This window comes from Chinchilla lanigera, unplaced genomic scaffold (assembly GCF_000276665.1).
Source record: "Chinchilla lanigera isolate Chin_1 unplaced genomic scaffold, ChiLan1.0 scaffold00018, whole genome shotgun sequence".
Classification (NCBI taxonomy): Eukaryota; Metazoa; Chordata; class Mammalia; order Rodentia; family Chinchillidae; genus Chinchilla; species Chinchilla lanigera.
In genome coordinates, this window is record NW_004955419.1 from 26,485,494 (window position 1) to 26,512,427 (window position 26,934).

General features: G+C 36.8%; 1 protein-coding gene across 3 annotated transcripts in view; it reads right to left on the minus strand.

The window, feature by feature from the left end:
• Nucleotides 1-5,405: 5,405 nt before the first annotated feature.
• The window catches only part of Tgfbr1 (transforming growth factor, beta receptor 1), a 55,451-nt gene continuing 33,922 nt past the window's right edge, over nt 5,406-26,934 (minus strand). For all 3 annotated transcript variants that reach the window (XM_005382823.2, XM_005382822.2, XM_013513285.1), the window contains exons 4-9: nt 24,385-24,615; nt 18,107-18,274; nt 15,564-15,720; nt 13,753-13,877; nt 12,659-12,789; nt 5,406-9,780 (exon numbers count right to left, since the gene is read on the minus strand). In XM_005382823.2, coding sequence (XP_005382880.1) covers nt 9,655-9,780; nt 12,659-12,789; nt 13,753-13,877; nt 15,564-15,720; nt 18,107-18,274; nt 24,385-24,615 — 938 coding nt within the window. In that variant the 3' untranslated portion in view covers nt 5,406-9,654. The remainder of the gene's footprint in view (nt 9,781-12,658; nt 12,790-13,752; nt 13,878-15,563; nt 15,721-18,106; nt 18,275-24,384; nt 24,616-26,934) is intronic.

Here is a 26,934-nt window from a genome sequence, read left to right on the forward strand (position 1 = left end):
AGCTGTGCCTTGTGGGTGATTCCAGTTAGTAAGACAGAGGACACGGGAAAGTGTGGCTTCAGCACAAGCAGAGCCCAAGCAGAGTGTCCAGAAGCAGGTGCGCGGAGACTGGGGGCGTTATTCAATATGGTGGCAAATAAAGGATGTGTGTGACAAAAACGGCAGGAGGTGGATTTTCTTTTCCTTTAACAGATTTATTGAAGTATAGTTGATAAAATTTACCTATTCCATATACATAATGATGATATTTAGTAAATTTATGGAGTTGCACAACCGTCACCAAAATGAATTTTAGAGTATTTCCACCATCCCCAAAGTACCCTTGTGAATATAGTGTTTTTGTCCTGCTGCTTTCACTATGTGTGATGATGAAGGAATCCAAGGACTGCAGCCACAAAGTATGGCACTCTGAGATTCTGATTATTTTAATTAAAAGCACTTAGAGAACAGTGGATGCCCAAATAAGCTTTTGTCCATCTCCTTATCTGCTTACAGTCCAAAGCTGCCAAGGATGAAAATGACCCTGGCCGTTTTCTTGACCTTGCATTAACTAAACTCCTATAACCCGAACTCATTGCACAAACCTGTCAGCACACCTGGCGAGACTGTTGTCACACTCCACTGCCTTCGATTGCAGGGCCTTTCAATATTCCCAAAGAGAATTATTTACGATACATTATCTGTTCTGCAGGCCGAAGGACTTCCCAGGCTATTAATGTTTCTCAAGTCCATCAAATTCCCCTCAAAATCATGTGTGATTCCCTTCAAAATTGTATATGTTCTTCACTCTCCTCTCTTATAGAAAAAGGTTATACAAGAGATGATGAAAATATAAAGTGAATGTCAACATTTATAACAGTTGAAGACACATTGCCATTAATCGTCCTTCAAAATACTCCTCCTCACTTTGAGCACACTTATTTCATCATTCTCGCCCTTTTTGAAGCAGTTCTAGAGGTCCTCTTTCATGTCTTTACGAGGTGTGATAAAAAAGACGTGAATGCTGCTCAACCAATGGCAAGGCAGGCTCATAAAAGCAATACATTGTGTCCTTGTGCCCCCTTTTTTCTTCACTAGATATGGCACCCTGTAAATTCCGGCTCTTCTCCAAAGTCAAAATGATCAGGAAAGGTGAATGTTTTGAATTCATTCAGGACACTGAGGCAGCCATGACAGTGGTTCTTTATGACACTGTCACTGAAGACCTGAAAGAACTTCCACAATGCTTCAGAAAGTGGCAAAATCAAGGGGATAAGTGTGTTCAAAGGAAGGCAGAGTATTTTGAGGGGGAATTAATGGCAATGTGTTATGTAACAAACATTTTCATAATTTAAATGTTCACTGTATTTTCCAATCACATCTTGTAGAAGCTTCAGAATCGTGTGGGGCTGGTGCTTAATTACACTAGATGTTTTCTTCCATGCATGTAATAAATTTAGGTGTCTCCTAGTTATTTTGTTAGTTTATTTCAGCTAATCTTTGGTGGGGGAAGGAACTTCACCTCTACAAGGTTTTGAGGTTTATCCTTGTTCGACATAGATCAATAGTTCATACACCATTTTATAAATATCCTGCTTTTAAGTCAATACATCAGTTGACGGCCATTTAGATGAACATTTTTGTGTATTATGAATCATGCTATGTGCATTCACATACAAGCCTTCATCTGGATATGCTTTCATTTTACTTGAATTAGTTGCCAGATTTAGTAAGTAAAAAATAGGATACTCAGTTTAAATGTCAGATGAGCACATATTCTAAAGTATAAATATATTCCATTTAATACCTTGGACATATTTACACTAAACAATTATTTGTTGTTTATCTGACATTCAGATTTAATTCAAAATCTTGTACTTTATCTGGGAATTTTATTGTGCCTAGATATCTAGAATTGTTGGATCATATAATAGATTTATGCTTAAGAAACTGCCAATTGTTTTCTTAAGGGGCTGTACGGCTTTATGTTCCAGCAATCATTGGTTTCCTCATCCTCCTCAACATTATTTGTTGATTGTTGTTTTAAATGACCATTCTAATATATATGGAGTGGCTTCTCATGTGGTTCTAACTTTATCAATAATCTTTATAAAGAATTGTGTTTATTAGCTATTCATGTATCTTCTTGGGGAAATGTTTATCAAATTCTGGCCCATGTTTTGGGTTGTCTTATTGATTTTTAAGAGTTCCTAATATATTCTCAGTATAAATAAAATTTTTCCAGTCTTTGTCACTTAACATTTTTTTAAACCCTACAGATTTTAATGTTGATGAAGTACAACTTATCAGTTTGTTTTTTCAGGTTTTGTTTTTGGTGCCATTTGAAGTCTTTGCCTAACCCAAAGCCATGAAGATTTTGTCGTTTCCTTCTAGAAGTTGTACAGCCTTAGTGCTGTTAGGTCTATAATGTAGTAAGGATCTAACTTTCTGGTGGTCCTTTTTCTTTCTTTCTCTTTCTCTTCCTTTTAAAATAGGGACATCTTATCATCCCAGTACCACTCTTTAAGACTGTCTTTTCTCCCATTGAATTATCTTGGCACACACATCAGAAGTCAATTGAACATAAATATAAGGGTTCATTACTGACTCTTAATTCTGTTATATCTCTATAAATGCTTAGCTTATGCCAAACACTATCTTGGTTAATGTAGTGTTATAGTAAGCTTCAAAATTGGATAATTTTTTCCTTGTTCTTTTTCTTCAAAATTATTTTAGCTATTTTAGATCCTTTGTATTTCCATTGTTTTAGGATCTGCTTGTCAATTTAGGACAACACTGATCAAACATTGATAGCAACTGAGTTAAATCTGTACAGCGACTTTGGGGAGAACTGCCGTCATAACAGCACTGAGCCTTGTAACCCATGAACGTAGGTTTCTCTACTTATTTTTATCTTAATCTCTCAGCAGTATTTTCCAGTGGCGTAAATTCATTTTTGTAATTTTTCATGTTGAGTGGCTTTAATCATGAGACTACTGCTAATATAATTTCAATTTTAGAATATCGATCTTGTATCCTACAGCCTTACTAAATGTTTTAGATCTAGTAGCTTTTGCATGGATTCCTTAGGATCTTTCAAGATCATGTTACTATGAAGACAATTTCATTTTTTTTTTTTTTTTCTAATTTAAATGCCTTTAGCCACTTTGTGGGGAAGAGGGCTGGACAGACCTTGCACTACAATGCTGAATAGAAAGAGCAAGTATACACGTTCTTAACTTCTTCTCAATTTAAGGAGAGAAGCATTGTTTTTCACCAGTTTTTGTTGTGGGCTTTTTATAGAAACTTTTCCTTAGAGTTCTATTTGGTTCCACTGGGGGTTTTCATCATGGATATTGAATCCTGTCAAATGCTTTCTTTGTAATTGTTGACTATGCAAGTTTTATCATTGCTTGTTAATGTGGGATTATAATATATTAAAAGATTTCTGGAGGTTACATGAAGCTTGCAGCCAAAGATTTGTATCATTTTGTCCTGGCACATAAACCTTTTGTTGTTCAAATCAGTTAATAAAGTGTTTTAGAACTTTTGTATCTGTCATCATGTCCTCTATAAATATAGGCAAAGACTGTAATTTATAAAGATAGGCAAAGACTGTAATTTTCCCTTTAGAGAAATTATAGAATTTCTTATAGAATTCATGGCTTGAACTCTGTGTCAGAAATTTTAATATGTACTCATTTTCATCGCTAAAATTATTTTTAACCAAACATTGTGGCACATCTGTAGTCTCAGCTACTTGGAAGGCTGAAGCAGGAGGATGACTTGGGCTGAGTTAAAGATCAGCCTGGGCAACATAGCAAGACCCCGTCTTAAATAAAGTTTTCAAATTATCCATTAAGATTTCATCAGTTATTTAGAAGTATGTTAATTTATAAATATTTGGGGACTTGCCAAATACCTCATTGACTTCTAACTTAATTTCAGTGTGGCTGGAGAACGTATTATTTCAATCTTTTTAAATTCTGAGACTTGTATTATTGCACGGCATAGTCTTCCCTGGAGAATGATCTATGCATAATAGAAAAGGTATGTTTTGCTATTCTGGGTGGTGTTACATAAATGGCCGGACAAATTAGCTGACAGCATTTTCTTATGTGCTCAGTGATTCTATCAAGTTGTTCTATCAATTCCTGGGAGCACAGCTTCAAAATCTCCAAATATTGTTGAACTTCCCACTTCTTTCAATCATTATTTTCCTGTAGTTTTTAGGTTCTGTTAGATGCATATGTAACTGTTATACTTCTGATATGTTGAGTTCTTTATCATGTCAAATATCCTGCTCTATTTGTCATATTTCTTGACTCAAAGCTCACTTTGATATGAATATAGCAATTCCAGGTCTCTCATGGTTACTGTTCATGGTATGTATCATTCCATTCTTCCAAGCTGTGTATGAATCTAAAGTGCCTCTGTGACATCATAGTTTTGATTCTTACTTTTTATCTACTTTGACAATTTGATTCGAATGTTCAGTTTTCACATTTAATGAAATTATTGGTAGGATTAGGTAAATCCCTCTAAATTTTTGTCTTTTTTGCTTCTCTGTCCCTTTCTTTTATGTTAAATATTAGTGACTTCCAAATATACTTTTAAGTGATTATTTTAGTGCTTGATCTACAAGCTGTAGTAATATGCATCTCAATTTATCATAATCTCCAGACTAAGGCTAATGTAATTTCAATAGAATATAGCTCTGTTGGGTATTTCCTCTTTTAGAAATATCTAGGATTTTAATGAGCCTGGAAATTTATTCAGCATGGATATGAAAGCAAGAACCAACTACATGGTATCCTAGGGGAACACTCAGATGCTAATCCCCTCCTTAGATTTAAAGCCACTATTATATACCATATTCATATTGTAAACTCCACAATACATGTTATAATTATTGCTTTATAAAGTATAATATCATTTAAAGAAAACAGATTTATTGTGGTAAGCAAATATAACACCAAGAGTCCTATCCTCTAATCTTGGTACTGCTGTGAAAGGACTGTATAGATAAAAAGTGAAGTTACTAACTAGGGAGATTATCCTGGATCATCCAAATAAGCCTAAAATAATCACACAAGCTTCCTTAAAAGTGGAACAGCAAGAAAGCAGCAGAGAGATGCAGTGAAAGAGAAGTAGAGGAGACATGGGGTAGAAGGGTGATCAGAGAAAGGTAATGTCAGAAGGACTCAACCAGCTGTGGCTGGCTTTCATGAAGGAAGAGGAAAGAGGCCACAAGCCAAGGCATGTGTGTAGCTTTCTAGATACCAAAGGGGATCCCTAGCCAATGATCAGGAAGGAAATGGAGACCTTACTCCTACAGCCTCCTGGAACTGAACAAAGTCTGCCAACCATCTGTGTGTAGAAGTTTATCCATCCTAACCCTCTAGAAAAGAATGGAATCATTGGCATTTGGGAAAAAAAGTTATTTATTTGCATTGCTTCCATTTTTCTACTGTAGTGTTAGGACTTAACATAAACATCACTCTCCTATTTCCTATTTACAGTTCATTTGGAATATTACTACAAATACAATATACAATTTTTAAAAACTTATGGGGAAATGCAATTTATGTTTTTTTTCTCCTTTACAGGCTTCTCAAAAATCATTCAACACAAGTGAAAATTTATATGGAGATTTTCTGTACAATCTGAAAGGGCAGAGATTATACTGAGAAAGTCAAAAGAATTTTGCACAAATACAATAAAATACAGAAAACAAAAAGTACAGATGATGTTATTTGGGGAACAATATAAACAGTACAGTACCATTTGGGTAATTTAGCAACATAATACCCATACTTTATAGAAATAAAACTGCATACCTGGAGAATGCTCTGACAAATATTAAACATTATATACACAATGAGGTAAATGTACCTTGGTCTCTTGAGAGGTAATTTAAGTTTAAAGCAATTGACATATTGAAGCATCTCCTTGACATATAAAGAAATATCAAACACCCCATTCCATTGGCACATTGTGAAAAAGGGGATATCAAAACATGGTTCATGATACTTAATTCACAAAAATCTTATTAAAAACAAAAGCAAATTTACTGAAGTTCTTTTAAAGTTTTAAGAAACAGGTTGAATTAACCACATTTTTTAGAAAGCTTACATTTACAAATTAGATTGAATACTGAGATTGAAAATAATATACTGACAATCCTAACATCCTAGGAATCCAGCATTCCAAGAAAGGGCTTGTATTCCAGCATTCCAAAACAGATGGCAGGACCTGTCCAGTGCTATTCTTTAAGATCTCAAAATAATTCAGCATTTTTCTGCTAAGCTGTAACAGAACCATTATTTGGAATCTCCACCACTTAGAGCCACTGCCACAATCAAGAAACAAAAAAACCAGGTGATTTACAATCATTCCTTCAGTGCACGGGGGAAAAACAGCAAGTCTGATATGTTTAATACAATATTGATTTTACATGTGTTAGCACTTTGTCGTTTGTTTTAGAATACAGTCTACATCTGACAGGTCTCACACATACAGAAAAAAAATAGCTCATCAAGACTGCAATTGGTTGAGCGACTTAAAATTTATAGTAAGAACTGAAATCTGAAATTCTTGACGGCCATGGCACTGTATACCAACTCAAGGCACTTCTTGAGCACTATCATTACAGCAGAATTACAGGCTTGGCAGTTCAGGCCTGACTGTCCTTCAGAGGACACAACTCTGGCCACTGCTTCTGGCACAACTTCCACCATCGCACCTGCCACCCTACTTGTTGTATTTGGCTAAAGTCAAAGCAGGGTAACTAGTAGGCACACCCCAAGCCTCACCTCCATAGGGAGACCCCGCCCTGACACACCCAACAATTCAAGGAAATGGAAGTATTTCCCGTAAGTTCCATCAACCATTTTACTCCGGGGTCTCAAAAGCAACTATTCAGTCAAAAGGCTGGGGATACAGGTAGAAGGCAATGGTCTGTGAAACAGGGGCCAGCAGGAAGTTACGTCAGGAGAAAGCTAAAGATATGAAGGAAGGAAGGGCCAGGGAGATCTATGCCCCAAGAAGTCATACTTGCCCGGCTCTCACTCTTTTGGGGCACTGACAAAATGATGTGCCAGAGGACATATTTTAGTCATGCTAAATCTTTGAAGGTGAGCATGTTAGGATAGGCAATATAAACAAAAGACTATGTTTCTAAGTGATAAAAAGTATTACTCCCATCAAATTTATCTGCAGTTATGGCCACAGTAATCATGAACTCTTTCATCTTTTAAGTAACTTTCATTTTCAGTGTTAACAAACTGGGGTTCAAGCTGTCCCTAGCCAACATAGGAATTAGATGCAGTAATACATAAACTCAATTTAGAACTATATTCCAACTTAAAAAAAAAAATTCCCTGATTTATAAAAAGTACATTTTATTGACTTTGACAAGAATAGTATAATTGCAACTCAACCTTTAATGTAATGAAGACTATCTTTAGCAAAAGTTGATTACTTTATATGAAAGTGAGAAATCATGTTATTACAACTTTAAATCAGACAAATTTTGGTATGTTCTTAAAATTATATAAAAATAGTTCTAGTGATAAAATGCATTGGTCCCCTGGATTTCATAAAGCAGATCTTGTAGGCTTAAGAAATGCCCCCCCAAAAGTACCTGATTATAGAACTAGAGATTATCAAACAGGTAATATAACACAACTATAAAAACAAACCTCTCAAACATTTGTTTAAATGAAATCATGGTAACTACAGAAAAAAACTGTAGTCAAAATAGTAGCCTCTAAGAACATTTTTCCCCATGATGTTTTTAAACACATAAAATTGATACTAGATTCCTATGTAATATGTCATTCCTTCTAGAATTACTTTGGTTTTAAGACCAAGTAGTCTTTCAAATTTATTTTATGTATAAGATATAAGACATTATCAGAACGCAACTCATTCAGCGTAAATGGCCACAATTTCTTCCTGACCAAAATACTGTAAAGGTTATTCTGCCCCTCTTATCAGGGAATTGATAGCACTATGAAGTCAAAGTCTTGTCTCACAGCTATGATACTTTTCCCCCCTCAGAGTAAGATCACAGTGATATAAGGACTTAGAGAACTGTAAAAGTCCTGCAGACTTTACATTTACAGCACTCTTAGGTAAAAACCAGTAATCATAAGACAGTTTTAACTTGATGTGAGAAGACCATGACAAGTTTATCTTAAACATTTAATCTGACTGAGAACATCTGTAAATGGAGAACCTATATACAGAATGTTCTCTAGCTACCACCTCTCCCCATATAGAGTGCACTGAATTTATTATGCAACCATGTATATTAAAAAGTTGCAGCATCTGCACACATGAGATAAGGAAAGACTGAATTAAAAGCTGCCTTCCTCAAAGTGTAGTGAGACCTCAAAACTACACTGTTAACCTTACAAAGACAGAGAACCCACAGAACACTTACACTACATAACAAGTGTGACTGTCACACACATCTGTTCTCTATTTGAATTATTAACTACCTTTGCCTCTCTAAAAAAAGGCCTATTACTTAACATTAACCATATTCTATTTTAAATGTAATTCATTTCTTAAAAAAATAACACTGTCATTGATCAGATAAAGAAAAACATGGCTTACAGAATACCACACAACTTTTCACAAGCAGCTAGACAATCCTTCCCTTATAGAAAAATTAGTCTGTATGCTATGAACATTAACTTATTAAAGCACTGTAAGCATCTAGAGTGCCACTTGACTTTTTAAATTATACTCAGACAATACAACCGAACTCTAAAAGCTTGAAGGAGAATATTCCAACATGACCATGGTAATAATTGGCTTATGCCACAGCATATTTAGTGGTTCAAGCACATTTTGGCAGGAAAATGGCATTTTCAAAATGGACTATCAATGGCATACCACAAAACCCCCTCCAAAAAACAAAACAGAACAGGTCTGAGTTACTCAGATAAATAAACTTTTTGAATTCAAACACTACAGGTTTTAACACAAAGACTTCAAGCAATTCTACTCATTCCCATTAGAAAGACACAGAAGTGGCACTTACTGGTATAGTACAATCCCATTTTGAAGGCATGTAATGTTCTGAATATGTGAAAGAACAATAATAGTATACAAAATACAATTGCATAAATTATGTTCCTCACTACTATATGAGGTCCTTTTTAGACTCAAGATAAGAGTTAGTTTTAAGATCCTGAAAAATTATAGAACAGTACATTCAAAGACTGACTCAAAAAATTCTTTAGTGGTTCAGAATCCTCCGAGAATGTACTACTAACCAGGAGTAAATCACTTTCTCTCAAAATAACTCAACAGTCCAGCTCCTTTGCCCTTAAGATGATCTTCATCACAGCAGAGTTACCTAAAGTTAAGACGAGCAATCATCTTTTAAAAAACAAGTTTTGTTAATAAAAAATAAAGGTAGACTATACAACATTTTGTAACTGTCCCGGGAAAGAAGCGTTCATAGTGCACAGAAAGGACCCAGATGGCTGTCTCCTGGGTCCAAAGAAATCCTGGGAAGTTTTTAATTGACCTTATTAGACTTGCAAAAGGAAGCAATATCCTTTTGTTCCCTCTCAGTGAGGTAGAACAATTGGCCTCTCAAATGAAAACCCAGGAGCAGATCTGAAGAAAAAGTAGAGTTCAGGCAAAGCTGCAGAATTACATTTTGATGCCTTCCTGTTGACTGAGTTGTGACAGTGTTTTCTTAATCCGCAAAGCAGTCAGCCTAGCTGCACCGTTAGCATACCAACATTCTCTCATAATTTTAGCCATCACTCTCAGGGCCTATGAGAAGATACAAGAAAAATTATTAATGCATGTACTACTTTTTCATCGAGCTGAATAAAAATCTTTACCTATAAATTTTCTTTTAAAATGATGTATTTACACAAATATTGTTTTGAGCATTATTTGTAAGAGCAAAGAATGGAAATGACCAGTACTAATAGGGTACTAGTGCTAGTTTCTAGGAAGCAGATGGACAAAGGGTGACTTGGTAGATCTGAAAAGTTAACTTTTGACCCAGCAATGGGCAAGGCAAAAAGGAATCTGATTCACACTGAGACTCCTCCAAACTGAGAAATTAAGCACATAAAGCATCTCCAGGGTGAAACTCATGGTAAAACATAAGGAATACGGGGATCAGCTCAAAGAGCTGGAACCCCAGAAACCTGTCTTACCCCAAAATTTATGCAGCTGGGTGACTATCCACCTATAACCCAGTCTGACAGGAAGAAACATGAGGACCTTGAAAACATGAGGGTAAAATGGAAACATACTAAACATTAAGACTGTAAGCTTTCTCCCTGAAACACGGGCAGCAGTTTGTACATATTCCTCCAGCCCAAGAATCTTCGGAAATCTGAGCAGCCCAGGAGGAACAATCTAAAGAAGGGTGTCAGAAGAAAGCAGCACAGTGAGGTTATCTGAAGAGACAGTCAGTAAGCTCTACCATACACAGAGTTTCCCATCAGCTTTTGGGCCCTTCTTTATACTTAAAAAGAGTCTTACCATACATTCAAGAAAAGTAATATGAAATGGAGAAAAAAAAAGCAATTTAGAGAAAAGAAACTACAGAGAACAACATAACAAAAATCTATCATTAGGGCAAGAGGTACAGGTCAGTGGTAGAATGCCCACTTTGCTAGCATGTACCAGGCCCTGGGTTCCATCCCCACACCACACATACTATATATATTTAATATTCTCAGAGAGGTAAAAGAAAATACTGATATACTCCATACTTCACTTTTCCTGGACAATCTCCTTACTCGAAGTTGCTTCAGTCCCTGTACTTCATACTAAATGTTTCCCTCAAATGTCTAGTTATGAACTAATTAATGTTTAGCAATGAATGGAAACAGTATTTAGAAAACAGTAAGTGCTACTTGAAATTAAAAATGTAAAAGCATGAATGGAAAAAGTAAACAGAAGAACTGCAAGACAAGGGTGATAAACCTCCCAGATGGTGAAGAAAAAAAGATAGAGAGATGAGTAAGAGGTGAGGGCAAATAAGAAAATTACAAGGTTTCTTCAGGAGGTCTAACACTTAAGTAATGAGGGTTAAAGAAACAGAACAGAGGAAGATAGAGAGAAAGCAATTCAAGATACTTCAGGAACACGTTTTAGAAAAAAAACTGTTTCCAGGTTAAAAGGACCATGTGCCAGCAATATTTACTGAATGCCTACCGTATAGCAGACACTATTTTAGGTCCCAAGAATATAGCAGTGGGGCTGGGGATTTAGCTCAGCGGCAAAGTGCCTGCCTGGCAAGCGCAAGGTCATGAGTTAGGTTCCTGGTACCGGAGAAAAACCAAAAAAAAAAAAAAAAAAAAGAATATAGCAGTGAACAGATAAAAGCCTGTCCTCATAAAGCTTACATTCCAGAGGGCTCAGTCACAGATACATAAATTACTGTAAAATACATGGACTATCACACAATGGTAAATGCTAAGGAAAAAAATAATTCACAGGAGGAAGGTGAACATGATTGAAATTTTTTTTTTTTATTTTTTTGGTACTAGGAATTGAACTCAGGACTTTCTGTTTGCCAGGCAGGTGCTTATGCCACTGAGCTATATCCCCAGTCCTGTGAACATTATTTTAAATATAGAGAGGTCATGTCTGAATGAGAAGACAACCTTTAAACTGAAAGCCAAATGAGCAGAGCAAATAAACAAAAAATACAACATCAGATCCAAGGAGGAATCGACACCAAAGGCAGAGAATCTCAAGATGACAGATGAGGGACATCCCAAGATAACAGCTGTACATCTGACCTTAAAAGCAACCAGTCCAGATTGGAAACAGAAGGGTCTCAAGAGACTTAGTTAGGTATTCTATCAGTTTCACATTCTTGATGAGTTTCAACTATGCCACATATAAATTCTGAGTATGCTGTATCTGGGCTGGATAGTTCACTGGGCTGGAGAATGGTAGTGCACTTTTGATACTAGAGTCTCTATCGAGTACTACATCATTTTAAGAAGTAAAATCAACTACTAAAGTGACCAGCTTATTACTACACCTAAGCTACAAAACTTCAATCTGTTTCACCAGTACCATAAAAGTAGCAGTGGCAATTAAATTTGTTTATAAATTTCTTAAATTTGCAAGAAAATATTTCTAAGGCTTTTTCTAAGAGCTAGGAATGAGAAGCTCACACTGTTGGGAGAGCATTTTCCTCAAACTCTTGGTTAATAGTTATCTGGGCAATCATCTGTGAAATCATCTGCAGCTGCTCTGCAATCATTTTAGTGAGTTATTCAAGTCACAAAGGGACATTCAGTTCCAGAGAAGTGAAGTGACCTGTGTAAAATCCAGACCTGCCAGGCTTGTCTAGAACACAAGTCTCCTAATTCCTGTCTCGTACTCAGGGCACTGATATGGGCTGCTCCAGATGAAGGAAGGCATTCACTTATTTCATTTTGCACATCTAACAACCATCAGATATACTGAAGGCCACTGCAAAAGCTCCATGGCCCTTTCAATGTGCTTGAAATTGAACATGAAAACCAAATTGTTTACTTCTACTCATCTCCTTGGTTTAACCACCATGAAAACAAAGAGAAGAGAATTCTTATTTTTAAGAAAAGGGGCAAATTTCTGCTTAGTAAACAGAAACAGTTTAGAAAATGACCTCTTATCAAAAAGAAATACTCACTTCACAGCTCTGCCATCTGTTTGGAATATTTGGCCTCAACTTCTGTTCACAAACTACTTTTCTCATTTCTTCAACTGATGGATCAGAAGGTACAAGATCATAGTAAGGCAGCTGGTAATCTTCATGAATTCCTGAATTAATTTTAAAAATTTATTTTGAAGAATTTATATAGTAAATGCCGAACCATTAGAAAGATCACTTAAGAGGTGTGTTACAGTGTCCTATTATTAAATCAGGTAAGTGGAACAAGGCTGACCGTTTTCATTATTTCACCCACATCTACATCAACCTTCTCACTATTGCGTATGTACTTTAAAACTCAATACTGCCATGAGCTCAGCAAAAGATTTTTTTAAATGATGGCTGTGATCTTTGATGACCAGTTTGGCATTTTCTCCTATTAGTCCACTGTGCGGCAAATGAGATTTTATTGTGTGAGCGCAGTCTCTCGCTGGGTATAGGATATATACTCTCTCAGTGAGTAATGAATTCTACATGGCAAGCCTTAAGTGCAAGTCCTTCTGTCTGCATCCGTCAGTAACATGTTCTATTTGCTACAATACCAAGACATATTCTGCCCCGCACTGCCCCAAAAAACTGAGGTCCTAGATCTTAGTGTGGAGCCCACAGCCTAAGTCACTGTTTTTCAAGTGAACACAGCCAAGCGCTCAATCTAAAAATGAAAATTGAAAATTAACATACTTAAAAAATAATGTAATATAACTGCATTACTCTCCAACAATCACCTAGAAAAAGTAACCAATTAAAAGCTCAAGGAAAAGAAGTTGACCTAAGCACATACTACAAGTGGCCTTCTTGGGGCGCTGTCCACTCTAACTACAGTCCAAGGAAACATGGCTTATGTTCTGATGTTTCCCAGGACTCAAATGAAACAGGAGGAGACACAGAGTAAAGCTGTACTTTGGCATGCGCTGACATGCCAAACCTCACTCCAGGTTTTATTTCCTGTTTTCTCTGGCACTCTCAGTGTCACCTGTCAGTCTGTTGAAGTACAGAATTTCATTCATTGAAGAGACAATTCTTTAACAACTTCTGCTTATGACAAACTGTTGGGGAAAGAGAGAGCAATTTACCACCAATGGAGCATCGACGAGCTATTTCCCAGAATACCAAGCCCATTGCATAGATGTCAGCGCGTTTAAAAGATTCAAAATGTTTCATATTTATGGAATCATCTAGAACTTCAGGGGCCATGTACCTAAAAAAGAAGTCAATATTTTATTTTACTGAATGGCAGCCACACTATTAAAATGTTTCATACATTTTCTTGTACTGCTGAGAAAAAAATTTAAAAGCACAATCACTATTAAAGTTTTCCCTTTTTAGCATGGTTCTACTATTTTAACAAGTGATTGACGTTTATAAAAACTTCTCCAAGTACATGAAGTACACAGTAAAAAGCATCCCCTATTGCCACAGTGGTAACATTCAGCCACCAATTTCCGAGAGAGACAGAAACACACACACACACACACACACACACACACACACACACAGAGGCAGAGTATTATTATAACTGAGATATTAAATTCAAGAAAAGTATTAAATATCCACATTGGTTTGCAAATTAATGATATAAATACCACAAAATGTTCAAATGGCAGTTTTATTTTCAATTGTGATCTTAGTTTCCAATGAAAGACACACATATAATAGGTATAATGATTGCAAATACTCTAATGTACATCTCATGTACTGTGCAAGGAATACATAATTTAACCTGGAAGGCTTCTCACTATTATTAAATAGGATGAGAAGGAGCTGGGACATACTACTCTGGGGAACAACATAATAGATCAAAATGAATGACAGTACTCATACTGATACTACATTATAAAGTTTCAAAAACCCTATTAATGTTACAGGTCAGGACCCACAAATATCTGCAACAAACACTGTGGCAGGTCCCTTAGCCAGTAAAGGGTTCTAAAAGTCCTCCCACTGAATCCTGAAATCATAAATGTAATTTTGATAGGCTAAAGTTGTTGATTATCTCCAAAGTCAAGGCGGTAGTTTTAAAGAAATGTGACATGATGTGATTAAGGAAAGCAAGTGCTTTAGGTTAGAAATCTTAGCTCTTCAGTTTATCATCCACAGGGTGATCACATTACTTAACCTCCATGAGGTGATTTCCTTATCTGTGAATTAATGGTAATAATGCCTACCTATTATATTCTTTTGAGAACTTATAGACTCAGTGAATATTTATTGAGGATCTACCACATAGTCGGGACTAGAATTCTGGGAATACAAGGCTGCTCTCAAGCAGTTTACAATCTAACAGAATATATAGATATATATATATATAAACAGTTACAATATAACATGGTAAACGCCTCAATGGCCTTCAGCATGCTATGAGAGCCCTTGGCAGGAATACTCAAGACTCTTGAGGACTAGAAAAGGTTTCCTATGAGAAAGGAAAGGTACAAGTTAAGAAACAGTACAGGAAAGTACATTTTAGGACATAGCACATACAAAAGTTCTAAGGAAGAGAGAAAGGCCTATTTTTAGCAACTGAAAATATGAAAACAGTTGACCTACCTACAGCACAGTGTTTGACTGTGACATTAAATAAGGTAATATGTTAAATAGCCTACTAAGCTACCTGGCATGTACTAAGTACCCTATAAACATTGTTGTTACTGTTATAGTTAACATAACTGGTTGATAACACTATCTGGAAGAACTGTCTTTCGATCAGTAGGCCATCTTTTTAAGTCAGGTAATTTGGGCTTCAGTACTGGCAAGACCATAAGACCTACTTATATTGTCATAACAAGATAAATTTGAGCTTCAGAAAAGATATGTATATCCAGATTAGAAGGAAAAGGAAAAGAAGTGATTTCAAGATATATTGAACACCACTTATTCACAAGTATACCTTTTCGTTCCCACTCTGTGGTTTGGAGCAATATCGATTGTATCTGTGGCTGAATCATGTCTTACTGCCAGTCCTAAGTCTGCAATGCAGCAGGTTCCATTCTTCTTCACCAAGATATTCTTTGATTTCAAATCTCTGTGAGCAATGGCTGGCTTTCCTAAAGGACCAAAAATTAAATACAATTATTTAAGTAATATTAATCACAATTCTCTCTTTCAAGTTCAAAGGCCTCTTCTTGTCCCAGTATGAAAGCATTTCACCCGGCACACCCAGGTGATTAGGAAATAGTAAATCACTATATACCAAACACTGCTAAATTCCATTTTGTTTAAAGAAAATGGCAAAAACAAGATGATCCAAAAGATGATGCTCAAATAAGGTAAATCTAAAAACTCAAAGACTAGGGGTGAAAACAGTTAACTGTTGATATTTGTTAGTATTTTATAAATTATTTACAAGTACCCTAGTCACAGACTGATATTCCAACCTCGGAACCAAGCACACAGATCACTTCCCTTTCCTACCATTTCAAGAATGCACTGAATATTAAATACATTATGTTTAATAGGAACTACTAGAAAAAGGGCTATTAAAATAATAATTACAATGTGGAAAACTTTAACCCTTACAAACTGATGACAGAAAGTTATAATAGTTCAAGAAAACCAGCCTTGCAATTCCTCAAACCATTAAACCCAGTTACAATCCAGCCATTTACTCCTAGGTATATATCTAAGATAACTAAAAGCATGTATCCATATAAAAACTTGCACTTATTGTATACTGCAAGATTATTTATGATAACCAAAACTGGAAACCACCCACATTTATTAGCTGATGAGAGGATACTTAAAACGTGGTGTATATATCCAGACGAAAGAATATTACTTAGTCATAAAAAGTAATGAATGGTGTATGACATATGCTGCAACTTAGGCAAACACTTAAAACATGCTAAGAAGCAAATCATAAAAGATTATATATCCTATGATTCCACTTACATGAAATGTCAAGAATAAGCAATCTATAGACAGCAGATTAGTGGTTGTCTCTAGCTAAGGAGTTTGGGGAGGAAGGGGAATCATTGATAATTGCTTCAGGATTTCTTCCTGAGGTAATGAAAATGTCTTAAAATTAATTTGTAATGATGGTGCATAACTCTGTGACTATTTCAAAAAACAATAAAATGTATATTTAAATGGGTGGTATTATGATATGTGAAAGATAATTCAAAAAAGCTGTTTTAATGAACAACACAGATGGAGCTAGGATGTGAAAGAGCACATGTGTTGTAGAGTAGGAGTGAGAGAGCCATCAGACAGCAAATGGACAACAGCTAAACCAGAGCATCTGACACCCTACATGGCACAAATAACACAGCATACAATTTCTATTTGTAAAATAGAGCCTTCGTACAGATAAGTAAGAAGAGTAAGTCTCTGAGAAAACTACACAACTATTAAGAAACAAAAAAGTCTAAGCCAGGTATGGTGGTACACGTCTGTAATCCCAACACTCAGGAGGCCAAGGCAGGAGGAATGCTGCGAGTTCGAGGCCAGCCTAGGCTAAGTTCAAAGTTAGACTGAACTACACAGCAAGACCCTGTCTCGAAATAAATAAATAAATTTTTTAAAGTCTAGGTTCATAGAATATAAAAAAGTTGTTTTAAGATCTGGGGGACAAACAAAACTTCCTAATTAATTTATCAACAGTAAAACTATTGCATATCGTCTTACTTCAGAGTTGAAAATAATTCTAGGTGCCAGACAGTATTTATACAGCATGTCATTTAAAAAGTATTTTCTTATTTCATTTGATATTACACATAAAAATACATTCTCAGACTGACTTCTTAAACTGTGATTCTCAAAAACTGAGTGCTACTTTTTAAAAATGAGGCCATTTATTTATTTATTTTTGCCGTACACAGTGGTTATATTTATCGTGGGGAGTTAGTACATGTACATAAATCTTAATTCCTTTATTTCCTCTCTTTTTTGTGTGTGTGTGCATTTTGTTTTGCTTTGTTTTGTTTTTTGGTAACAGGAATCAAACTCAGGGCCTCATGCTTGCCAGGCAGGCAGGCACTGCACCACTGAGCTACCTCCCCAGCCTTAATTCTTTTTTCATCCCCTGTCCCTCACATTCCTCCCTGCTCCTTCCAGTTCTGGTTCCCTTCTCATTTGCAAAAGCTCTATTTCCATTTTTAATTCAATTTTTTTTTCCCATTGCCTTTTGCTCACCTTCCCTTTCCCTTCATCTTTTGTTCCTCTCCCATTTGAAAAAGATCTCCCTACTTCCTATTACCTATTATTTCGCTGAATGCTACTTTTAAAAACTCATAAAAACATCAGTGTTGTTACAATGACTAGAGAATTTCTAAGTAAATTCCCACATTCCTAAATCTGAGACTTAACAGACAGTATGTTCTCATCTAAAATATCCATTTTAAATATCTGTAGTTAAGCTGACTTTTAATTTTGAATAGACATTAGATTCGTGGGAATTTAAAGCTTAAGTAATAGACCTGTTTAAAGAATTACCTTGAGTACCCACTATCTCCATGTGAAGATGGGCAAGACCACTCGCTGTGGACAGAGCAAGCTTGATCATTCCTTCCACAGTAACTGTGTATCTATTCAAGTAATCAAAAAGGGACCCATGCTCATGATAATCTGACACCAACCAGAGTTGAGTCCATGTACCATTGTCTGCAAAACAAAATAATAATGTTTCAGTTGGGTTATATAACATTTATGATTTATTGATTCAAAGGTTATTTTGTTTTACTCTCAATCCTGAATCACACAACTTCAACTAGATGTCACCTTAAGTTTGTGTTTCCTTCACATTTTCTTGTACACTGTTTATCATATACTTTCATAGATAGACCACTGAGTAAGCCCCTTATTCTTGAGATAAGGCATGTGTAATTATCCCTATTTAAGAGACAACAAATAGTAGTCCACAGACAATAACTTATACAGATAGTAGCAGAGGTGTGGGATGCAAAGGCCTAAAAACTAGATCAGACTAAGGTACCTCTGCAGCTGTTTCCTGTGCGTGGCCAGCGGAGGTGAGGCGGGAATCAGGGGAGCCCAGTAAGGCCACAGTAACAACAGAATAGTATGGGACAAACCCGAAATGAGCTTCAGTTAGAAGTGACAAGCTAATGACAAGCTTTAGAGACACAATGTACACATAAGTCACAAAGATGCTAGACAAGATGATTATGATTCCAAGCTTGCTAACTTATAAAAACAAAAACAGTGTTATCTTTGACACATGGGTAAGCTGTGATGAAAACTAAACTGTCAAGAAAAGGTTGAGAAATCTGGGACTGAACCTAGTTTTATACAAGGCGATTTTGAACCTGAACAACTAGAAACATGGCTTCCGTAAGTTCCCTTTGTAAGCTGATACATAAATTTGCAATGTGTTTTCTCACTAGGAGTAATGGTAAAAATGCTAACTAGGCTCCTACGCTAGATGGGTCCACAGCAGCATATTTAACCTAGAAGTAGCTGAAATACCATATATTAATTAAATCATGAAGAAAAGAAAACACTGTAACATTAAGAGCACAATTAAAAAGATATGCACTTGAGTCATTTTGACCTGAGCTGGAATTCATGGCCTGCCTGTTATTGATTATATGGCCTCAACAAGTATCTAAACGAGTGGATCTGTTTCTTCTTTTATACAAGAATAATATCTTATAATATCTTATTTTCCAAGACTTTAACTTGTGTATTTGAAGACTGTTCCTCAAGAAAAGGAACTAATCAGAAGAACTTAGGAGATGAGAACACTTCAGATTCTGGAAGGGATTTTTGGTACTTTAAAAAGGACTTAAAGAGATTGTTATGGTTTAGACCTAAAATGTCCCCCAAGTCTCATGTATTCAGAGGCTGGGCTTTTAGAAGTGACTATGCTGTTTCTGCCCGCTGACCACAGACAACCTCTGAAACTGTGGGCCAAAATAAACCTCTCCTCCATTAAGTTGACAGTGTTAGGTATTTTCTCCCAGCAAAGAGAAAGTGACTAATATAGAAAACTGGTATCAACAAGTGAAGCTGTTGCTATGACTGTACCTGACCACATGATTCAGAAGCGTTAGAAACTGGTTTGTGGGAGGAGTTTGGAAAGGTTAGGGATGTAGGCTAGAGAAGCCCTAGAATGCAATAAGTAGAACCTGATGGGCAATTCTATTTGGAGCTCAGAAGACCAGAATGTTGATTGAAATGTAGATAGTAAATGCCAAGCTCAGGTTTTAGTTGGGAATGAGGATTCTACTAGGGAAGTAGATTACAGGCTATGTGTGTTACACTCTAGCAAAGAATTTGTCAACATTTTATCCGTGCCCAAATACCTTGTGTGATGCTGAGTTTAAAAGGTGGTAGACTAATTAATCTGTCAGAGGAAACTTCAATGCAGCCCAACATTCACATTGTGGCAAGGGTACTGACTGGCCACTTTCAGCCAGATTTGTAACAATAATCAAGGGTAAAAGGCAGACCCAAAAGGTTTGAGAATAATGTGGTTTGGCCAGAAGAAAGCACCTACAATGTTGGTGCCAATTAGAGTGTGGTTGCTTTAAAGATTAGTGCTATTAAAAAGAAGCCAAATCTTTGCCTTGGGACAATAGGAAAGATCCCTTAGGAACAACAAGATCCTCAGGAAATGGCAAGACCCCACGCACGGTAGGCTCAAGGTTGTAAAAGAGCAGATGGCTTAAATTTTGCTGTGAGAGGACAGCCTCTGGGCATCCTGATCATTCAGGACCACCTAGGGAAGTATATCCCCAAGTTCAGCAATGAAGGCACTCAGAGGCCTCTCTAGCCACAGTCTATGGGGGCCAGGCTACTGCTTGAGCTAATGACAGATCTTAGTGTCACTCACATGGGTGGTGATTTTTTTCAGACAGTAGAACAAGAGTTGTGGAGTCATGGAAGCTTCCATCTAGACTTCAAAGGAAAGCCTGAAATGTCAGGCCATATGCCCCTGAGAATGTGATTAATGAAACTGTGAGAGTGAAGCCAAAAGTTCAGTGGAGACCCCAGGAAGTTGGACATGTCAGGAATGTGGAACATCCACTGAGGAACACCACAGGCAGTGAGCAGAATCAGCAAAACAGAGAGGACAGTGGGGCAGCAACCCAGCAAGGCTGCAAGGGAGGGGTTGCCCAAGCTCTTTGAAGGTCACATTTCATCACAATCTGCCCAGGTGCTGCACGTAGAGCTACAGGATTTAATGTTTACCCTACTGGGTTCTGGTCCAATTCCTTTCTCTCCTGCTATTCTTCCCTTTAGGAATGGACATTTGTATTCTATACATTGGAAGTATTTCACTTCCTTATTTTTATAGGACCTCATAGCTAAGTTTGCCCTGAGTTTCAGAACAGACTTTGGACTTTGATTTTTCAGCAGTGCTGAAACTGTTAAATCTTTAGTGACTCTTAAAATGGACTAAATGCATTTTGCATAATAACATGGACATGAGTCTTCTGGGAGCCAGAGGCACAATGCTATGATTTAGATCTAAAATGTCCCTCTAAATGTCTCATTTGTTCAGAGGTCAGGTTTTTGGAAGATGATTCGATCATGCAGTCACTATACTCATCAGTGGATTAATCAGTTCATGAGTTTCTAGCTGAATGTGCTGTTTAGAAGGTGGGCCCTGGTCAGAAGAGGTGGGTCACAGGGGTATGATCTGAAAGGCTGTGTTCTTGTTCCTGGCTTCTTCCCTTCTCTCTGCTTTCTTTCTAGCTGCCATGGGTTGAATAACCTTCCTCTGACATGCCCTTCCACCTTGCTGTTTCTGCCATGGACAGCCAATGATGGACTGAAACCATAAGCCAAAATAGACCTCTCCTCCTTATATTGGGGGTGTCAGGTACTTTGCTAGGCAATAGCAAAGTGACTAATACAGAGACTAAGGATACTAATTTATTCACTTGTTTTTTATAAATTATAGAAACTGACTGTCCAAAATTGTACCTTTTCTTTCCTAGACATAGGTTTCACTACTTTATATGCATGCCTATTAACCATGACTGAATTTTGAAAGGTCACAAACACAAGCAATAAAGGATAAAAGTGGGCAGATGGAGAAAAAGGAGATTTTTCTGAGGTAACCGACCAGAGGCAGAAGAGAAGTTGTAAGAGGCGATGTACTGAAAGGGTTGTCTGAAGTGGAATTAAGTAAGTCAGGAGGATGAAGTTAAAGGAAAAGGGAACTGGAGTGGAACGGCTGGATTCTGAGCAAAGTACATTAACCCCTGACAAAAAAGAAGGGTTTGAGAAGATTCAGTAGGGTCAGCTAATTCCTACAGTGACCACCAGATGACAGCATCCGCTTGGTTGCTGCTTGAACAACTTCTATGAGAAAGTTCAGGGAACAAGAGCCCCACCAGTACTTCGTGCCTATGTGTTTGCAGCCTGAAATGTGCCTCATACAGGCACTAGGTAAAGTTTAAGCTTCAAAATGTAGATCTGAGCCTCACCACCATGGCAGTTTCAAACCATAAATGTGAGTAAGTCCTTTAAGGAAACAATTACTGTTTGTAGATTAAAGCCTTCTCTAAAATCATTAAGAAGACTAATAAGACTTTGAAAAGGTAACTATTACAAAATAAGAATGAATCAAAATGGGTCACAAAATATAATAAAAGGCTATTTCAAGAATTAGGGGAGGAGCTAAATGGTATCAAAGGTTTGAGAAAATGAGAACTAAGGACTTGGCCAGATTCGGAGTACTGCTTTTAATTGTTTTGTTTTTAAATAAATAATACTGAATCATTAATAGTCACTGATGGGCACTGCCTAGATTCATCATTGTATCTATTCTAATTAAACACTATGTGCTCCCTGACATGATATAGTAGGAAGAATACAATATATCTGGTATGTATTTTGGGGAAACCAATAAACTCAGTACCTCAATCAGATTCAGCCTCTAAATCTAACTGCCAGTTGGGGGCTGGGGATTTAGCTCAGCAGCACAGGGCCTGCCTGGCAAGCGCAAGGTCATGAGTTCGGTTCCTGGTACTGGAAAAAAAAACCCAAAACCCCCCAAAATCAATCAATCAATCAATCAATCAATCTAACTGCCAGTTTTGAGAACAGTAAGTTAAATGATGCTATATAAATTCAAATAAATTAGAGTGTAATTTATAGTACGAACAACTTGGTTTTTAAAGCAAATAGACAACAATGAAGAAAAAAAGATGGAGAGGAAACCTAAAGCTTTTAAGAGTTACATGAGAAATATCCACCAAACACAACATCTGAGCTTACAATCCTATGTGTATGAACAAATGGTGTTTGGCTCTTTCTTTTTAAGAGAAGGAGACACAATTACAAGTTTGAACAGATATGACATTTGACTCTGACATTTCAAAAATTGACAATGGTAGGATAACTGTTTCCTAAAAGAGATTCCTTATCATGCAGAGAAGTACGCTCAAAGTATATGGATGAAAAGAAATACAGGTTGGCTTCAAACAATTTAAAATCATACTGGGTGTGGTAGCAAATGTGTGTCATCTGAGTACTCAAGAGGCTGAGGCAGAAGGATCACTATAAGTTCAAGGTCAGATGACATAGTGAAGCCAGCTCAAACCATACATACTAACACCCTGTCTCCAAAAGTATAAAAATTGCTCACTTGAGATTAAATACTGTTGATATTTTGAAGAAGTAAGTACTGCTGAAGAAAATGGGAAGAGAAAGGAAGGAAAAAGATGACTATAGGTCTGCTATGGGCAAGTTGGGAAATACACTTCACTCAGGATGAGGATGGTCAGTCATAATGTAATGTTTGATGGAAGTGATAGAAGTGGAAACTGTGGGCATATAGTTATTAACTGAAGCCAAGAAAGTAGGTGAGGGCGAGTCTAAGGTTACTGCTTGCAACCATCATCACTCATCCCCACTAATGTGCATTTCCTTCTTCTTCTTTCCCTTCCTCTTCTTCTTCCTCTTCCCTTTTTTTGTGGGCGAGGTGGTGAGGACAAGGTCTTACTATGCAGTTCAGGCTGGTCTTAAACTCACTACATACCCCAAGCCAGCCTGAACCTTGCAGCAATCCTCCTGCTTCAAGCCTCTCGCATGCTGGGATTACAGGCATGTGCCACCATGCCCAGTCCAGCTTCCTTTCTTCTTAAGCATCTGACCTGACCTAGGTCTTGTACCTGTGCTAACAGGCAAGAAAATGTTATAAATGGCAAGGTGGTTAGGGAAAAATCATTCTTGTTTAACTGAGTTTACTTAAAAGATTAATCTATTTTCCACAGCAACTCAGAATACACAATGCATTGGGAATTTTTTTGGGTGTGGGGAGGTAATGGGAATCGAACTGAGGACCTTGTGCTTGCCAGGCAGGCACTGTGCCAGTGAGCTATATCCAGGGAAGTTATTTTTACTCTCTTCATAAATAAGAACACTGGTCTACACTAAAATGCCTTACTGGTTAGGAAGAGATGAGAAGGAAACAAATATATGAGCCCCTCCTACCTCAAAATGTTAAGCAATCAGTTTATAAAGTTTTTCACATATTATGACTATACTCAACTAACTGTCCAGACCTAAAATAACAAAAGTACATGGCTTTCTTTTATAGCTCTTTTACATTTCATATACCAATTGCAGATTTAGGGAGCCTTAGCTAAAAATCTTTAAGAAGTTCTTGCTTCTTAATAAATCTCGTATGTCTAACAAACATCTTTCTCACCAAAAGTTACAATACTTAGTAGCTTTATCTGTAAAAAGGCCTATGTGGACTTTATTATAGTCAACATAAGAATAAACACATTACTGACCTTTATTGTCTGCTGCTATAAATCCCAGGATGTTTTCATGGCGTAACATTACAGTCTGATAAATCTCCGCCTCACGGAACCATGAACGTTCTTCTCTAGAGGAGAATATCTTAACAGCAACTTCTTCTCCCCGCCACTTTCCGCGCCAAACTTCTCCAAATCGACCTTTGCCAATGCTTTCTTGTAACACAATTGTTCTTGCAATTGTTCTCTGAACAAGCAATGGTAAACCTAAAGACAAATAAACAGTGTCCAACACAACAAAAGTGACCCAGACAAGTATTATTTCTAACGCTCTATGTTTAAGGAACTTACAGTTTCACTGGGGTCAGAGTAGGCTTTTTAAAATAAGGTGAATTCTGACTGTCCTTTACAAAGGGTATAGGAGCAAAGGAGAGAGAAGGAAGTAAGGTGTTTGGGTAGAAGGTATATCTAAACAAAGGCAGTGGAAGGAAATGAATAATGTATGTGGCAGGGCACTGGAGGAGAATGTGAGCTGTCAGCAGAGTCCTGAAGACCAGGCTTGTTATGACCAGTGAGAGCTGTGGGAAAGAGGACTCAACCATTTATTTTTAAAACAGCCAAAATGGAGGAAAATACTTTCAAAATCTTATTTTAGAAGGATGAATATGGTAATAGGGAGGAGAAAAGGATAAAATCTTCTCAAAGCCTTATAAAGATAGCCATGCCATGTACTTCCAAGTATACTGAAGAGCCAATTTCAGAAGTCTAATCTAGAAGTTACAAAGGCAGGTAATAAAGAAAAAGCAATCACAAACACCTGACAGGTTCCAGGCTTACATAAATAGTAAAGTCAAGATAGGCTAAGAGAACAAAAGAAGTTTTTGTCTTCCCCTTCACCAATGGATTCTGGATGTATCATCAAAATTTAAAGCCAAACTGAAACTAATTTAGATCTCTATTCTCTGCTTTACTCTTCTGTACCTTTAAAACAACTTGGGAGAACACTTCAATAGTGAAACAGGATTCCAAAAGCTTCACATGCAATGAACACTAGAAATAAGACTTAAACAACATGCATATATTACAAGGGATCATAAACACGCACAAGACGTAATGAACACTGGCCTGTCTTCACTCTTTTAAAAAATTGGCACATACTTTACAATCTAATTAACAGCTTAAATATGGGCACATCACAACCTGTGATTAAAATTAGAGCAATAGCAATTATGTTATTTTCAAGGTTAGAGCTACTACAACCTATCTCGTCACTGTTGTCCGTGTACTTTAAAAGTAGACTATATAGAGCAGAGACAAGGCCTTTCCTCAAATATGGTGGTGCTAATGACCATGTGAGTTCAAAACAGAAAATTCTTAGTTTTGCCTTTCCCTCAATAAGTGAAAGAACTAAAAAGGAAATTATGAATAAACATTTTACTTATTGATAGGTATGAGCCCTATGTACAAGGTGACAATGGGCTTTATGATGACCATAAGGGAAACAGATGGTCTTTTCTGCTATGACTCAATAGGAGATTGTTTCTGCCTAGGTAAGTTCAGAAGGCACTGAGCATACAATGAACCTTAGAGTTCAGGGAAAGGAGGCCTTAAATTAAGTTGTCTTGGGTACAGTGCAGCAAACTGATGCTCCAAGTCAGTTTTCTTCCAAATGTTACGAGTAAGAGTAACACCTGTCATTTGGATGAAAGTCTCAATTTACCAAGTGTTTTCATACAAACATCTTGTCTCACTTGAAATTATACAACAATCTAATGACATGCACAGAGCAGGGTTCATCATCTTCATTTTAAAGATGAAATAACTCAAGCATGAGACATCAGCTAACTTCTCAAAGCTACAGAGCTATATAGAGTAGAGATAAGGCCTTTCCCTATCTTTCCAAATAATGTAGATATATATGACAGGTGAGAAAGCAGCTTTTAGACAATGGAGGGAGGTTCTTAATGGAGCTAAAAAATACATATGAAATAGAAAAAGAAAAATCCCATTTTTTATGTAATGTGTACATTTTAAAAGGTAAACAATTATAATTATTCAGAAATGAACTGCCATCTATACCCTGGTGTCTTTTAATTGTTTGGGTAGGCTTATGGGCATAAGCACCTTTAATTTCCCTGAGTATAACTTTGGCAATAAGACAACAGGTCCAAAGGATTAATTCCAAATGATCAGCATCCATTCTAATTTCCTGTGACTTTGGTCTTTGCTTATCAAAAGTTTTGGACCAGATGAATTATAAAAAAATTATTCTTTGGGAGCCACTCCAACTAGCTCAGAAGCAATGGCAAACCCCAAAACAAAGTACGCTCTTGTCCACCACTCCTGCCCAAAGATCATCATATCTTCAATACTTTGGCTGTTCCAACTCAGTCCAACCTTGCACTCTCTCCCTCTCACACAAGTCACAGGAATCCCTATCCTGCCTTAAGGGATCTGGGTTCTTGTACAAGTCTGATGTATTCTAGGAGATAGGGAAAGTGCTCACTGACTGACTGTAATGGCCAAAGTCCACAGAAGGTTTCAGGTCATGGAATCAGCTTCTATTTTTTTTTTTTTTTTTTTTTT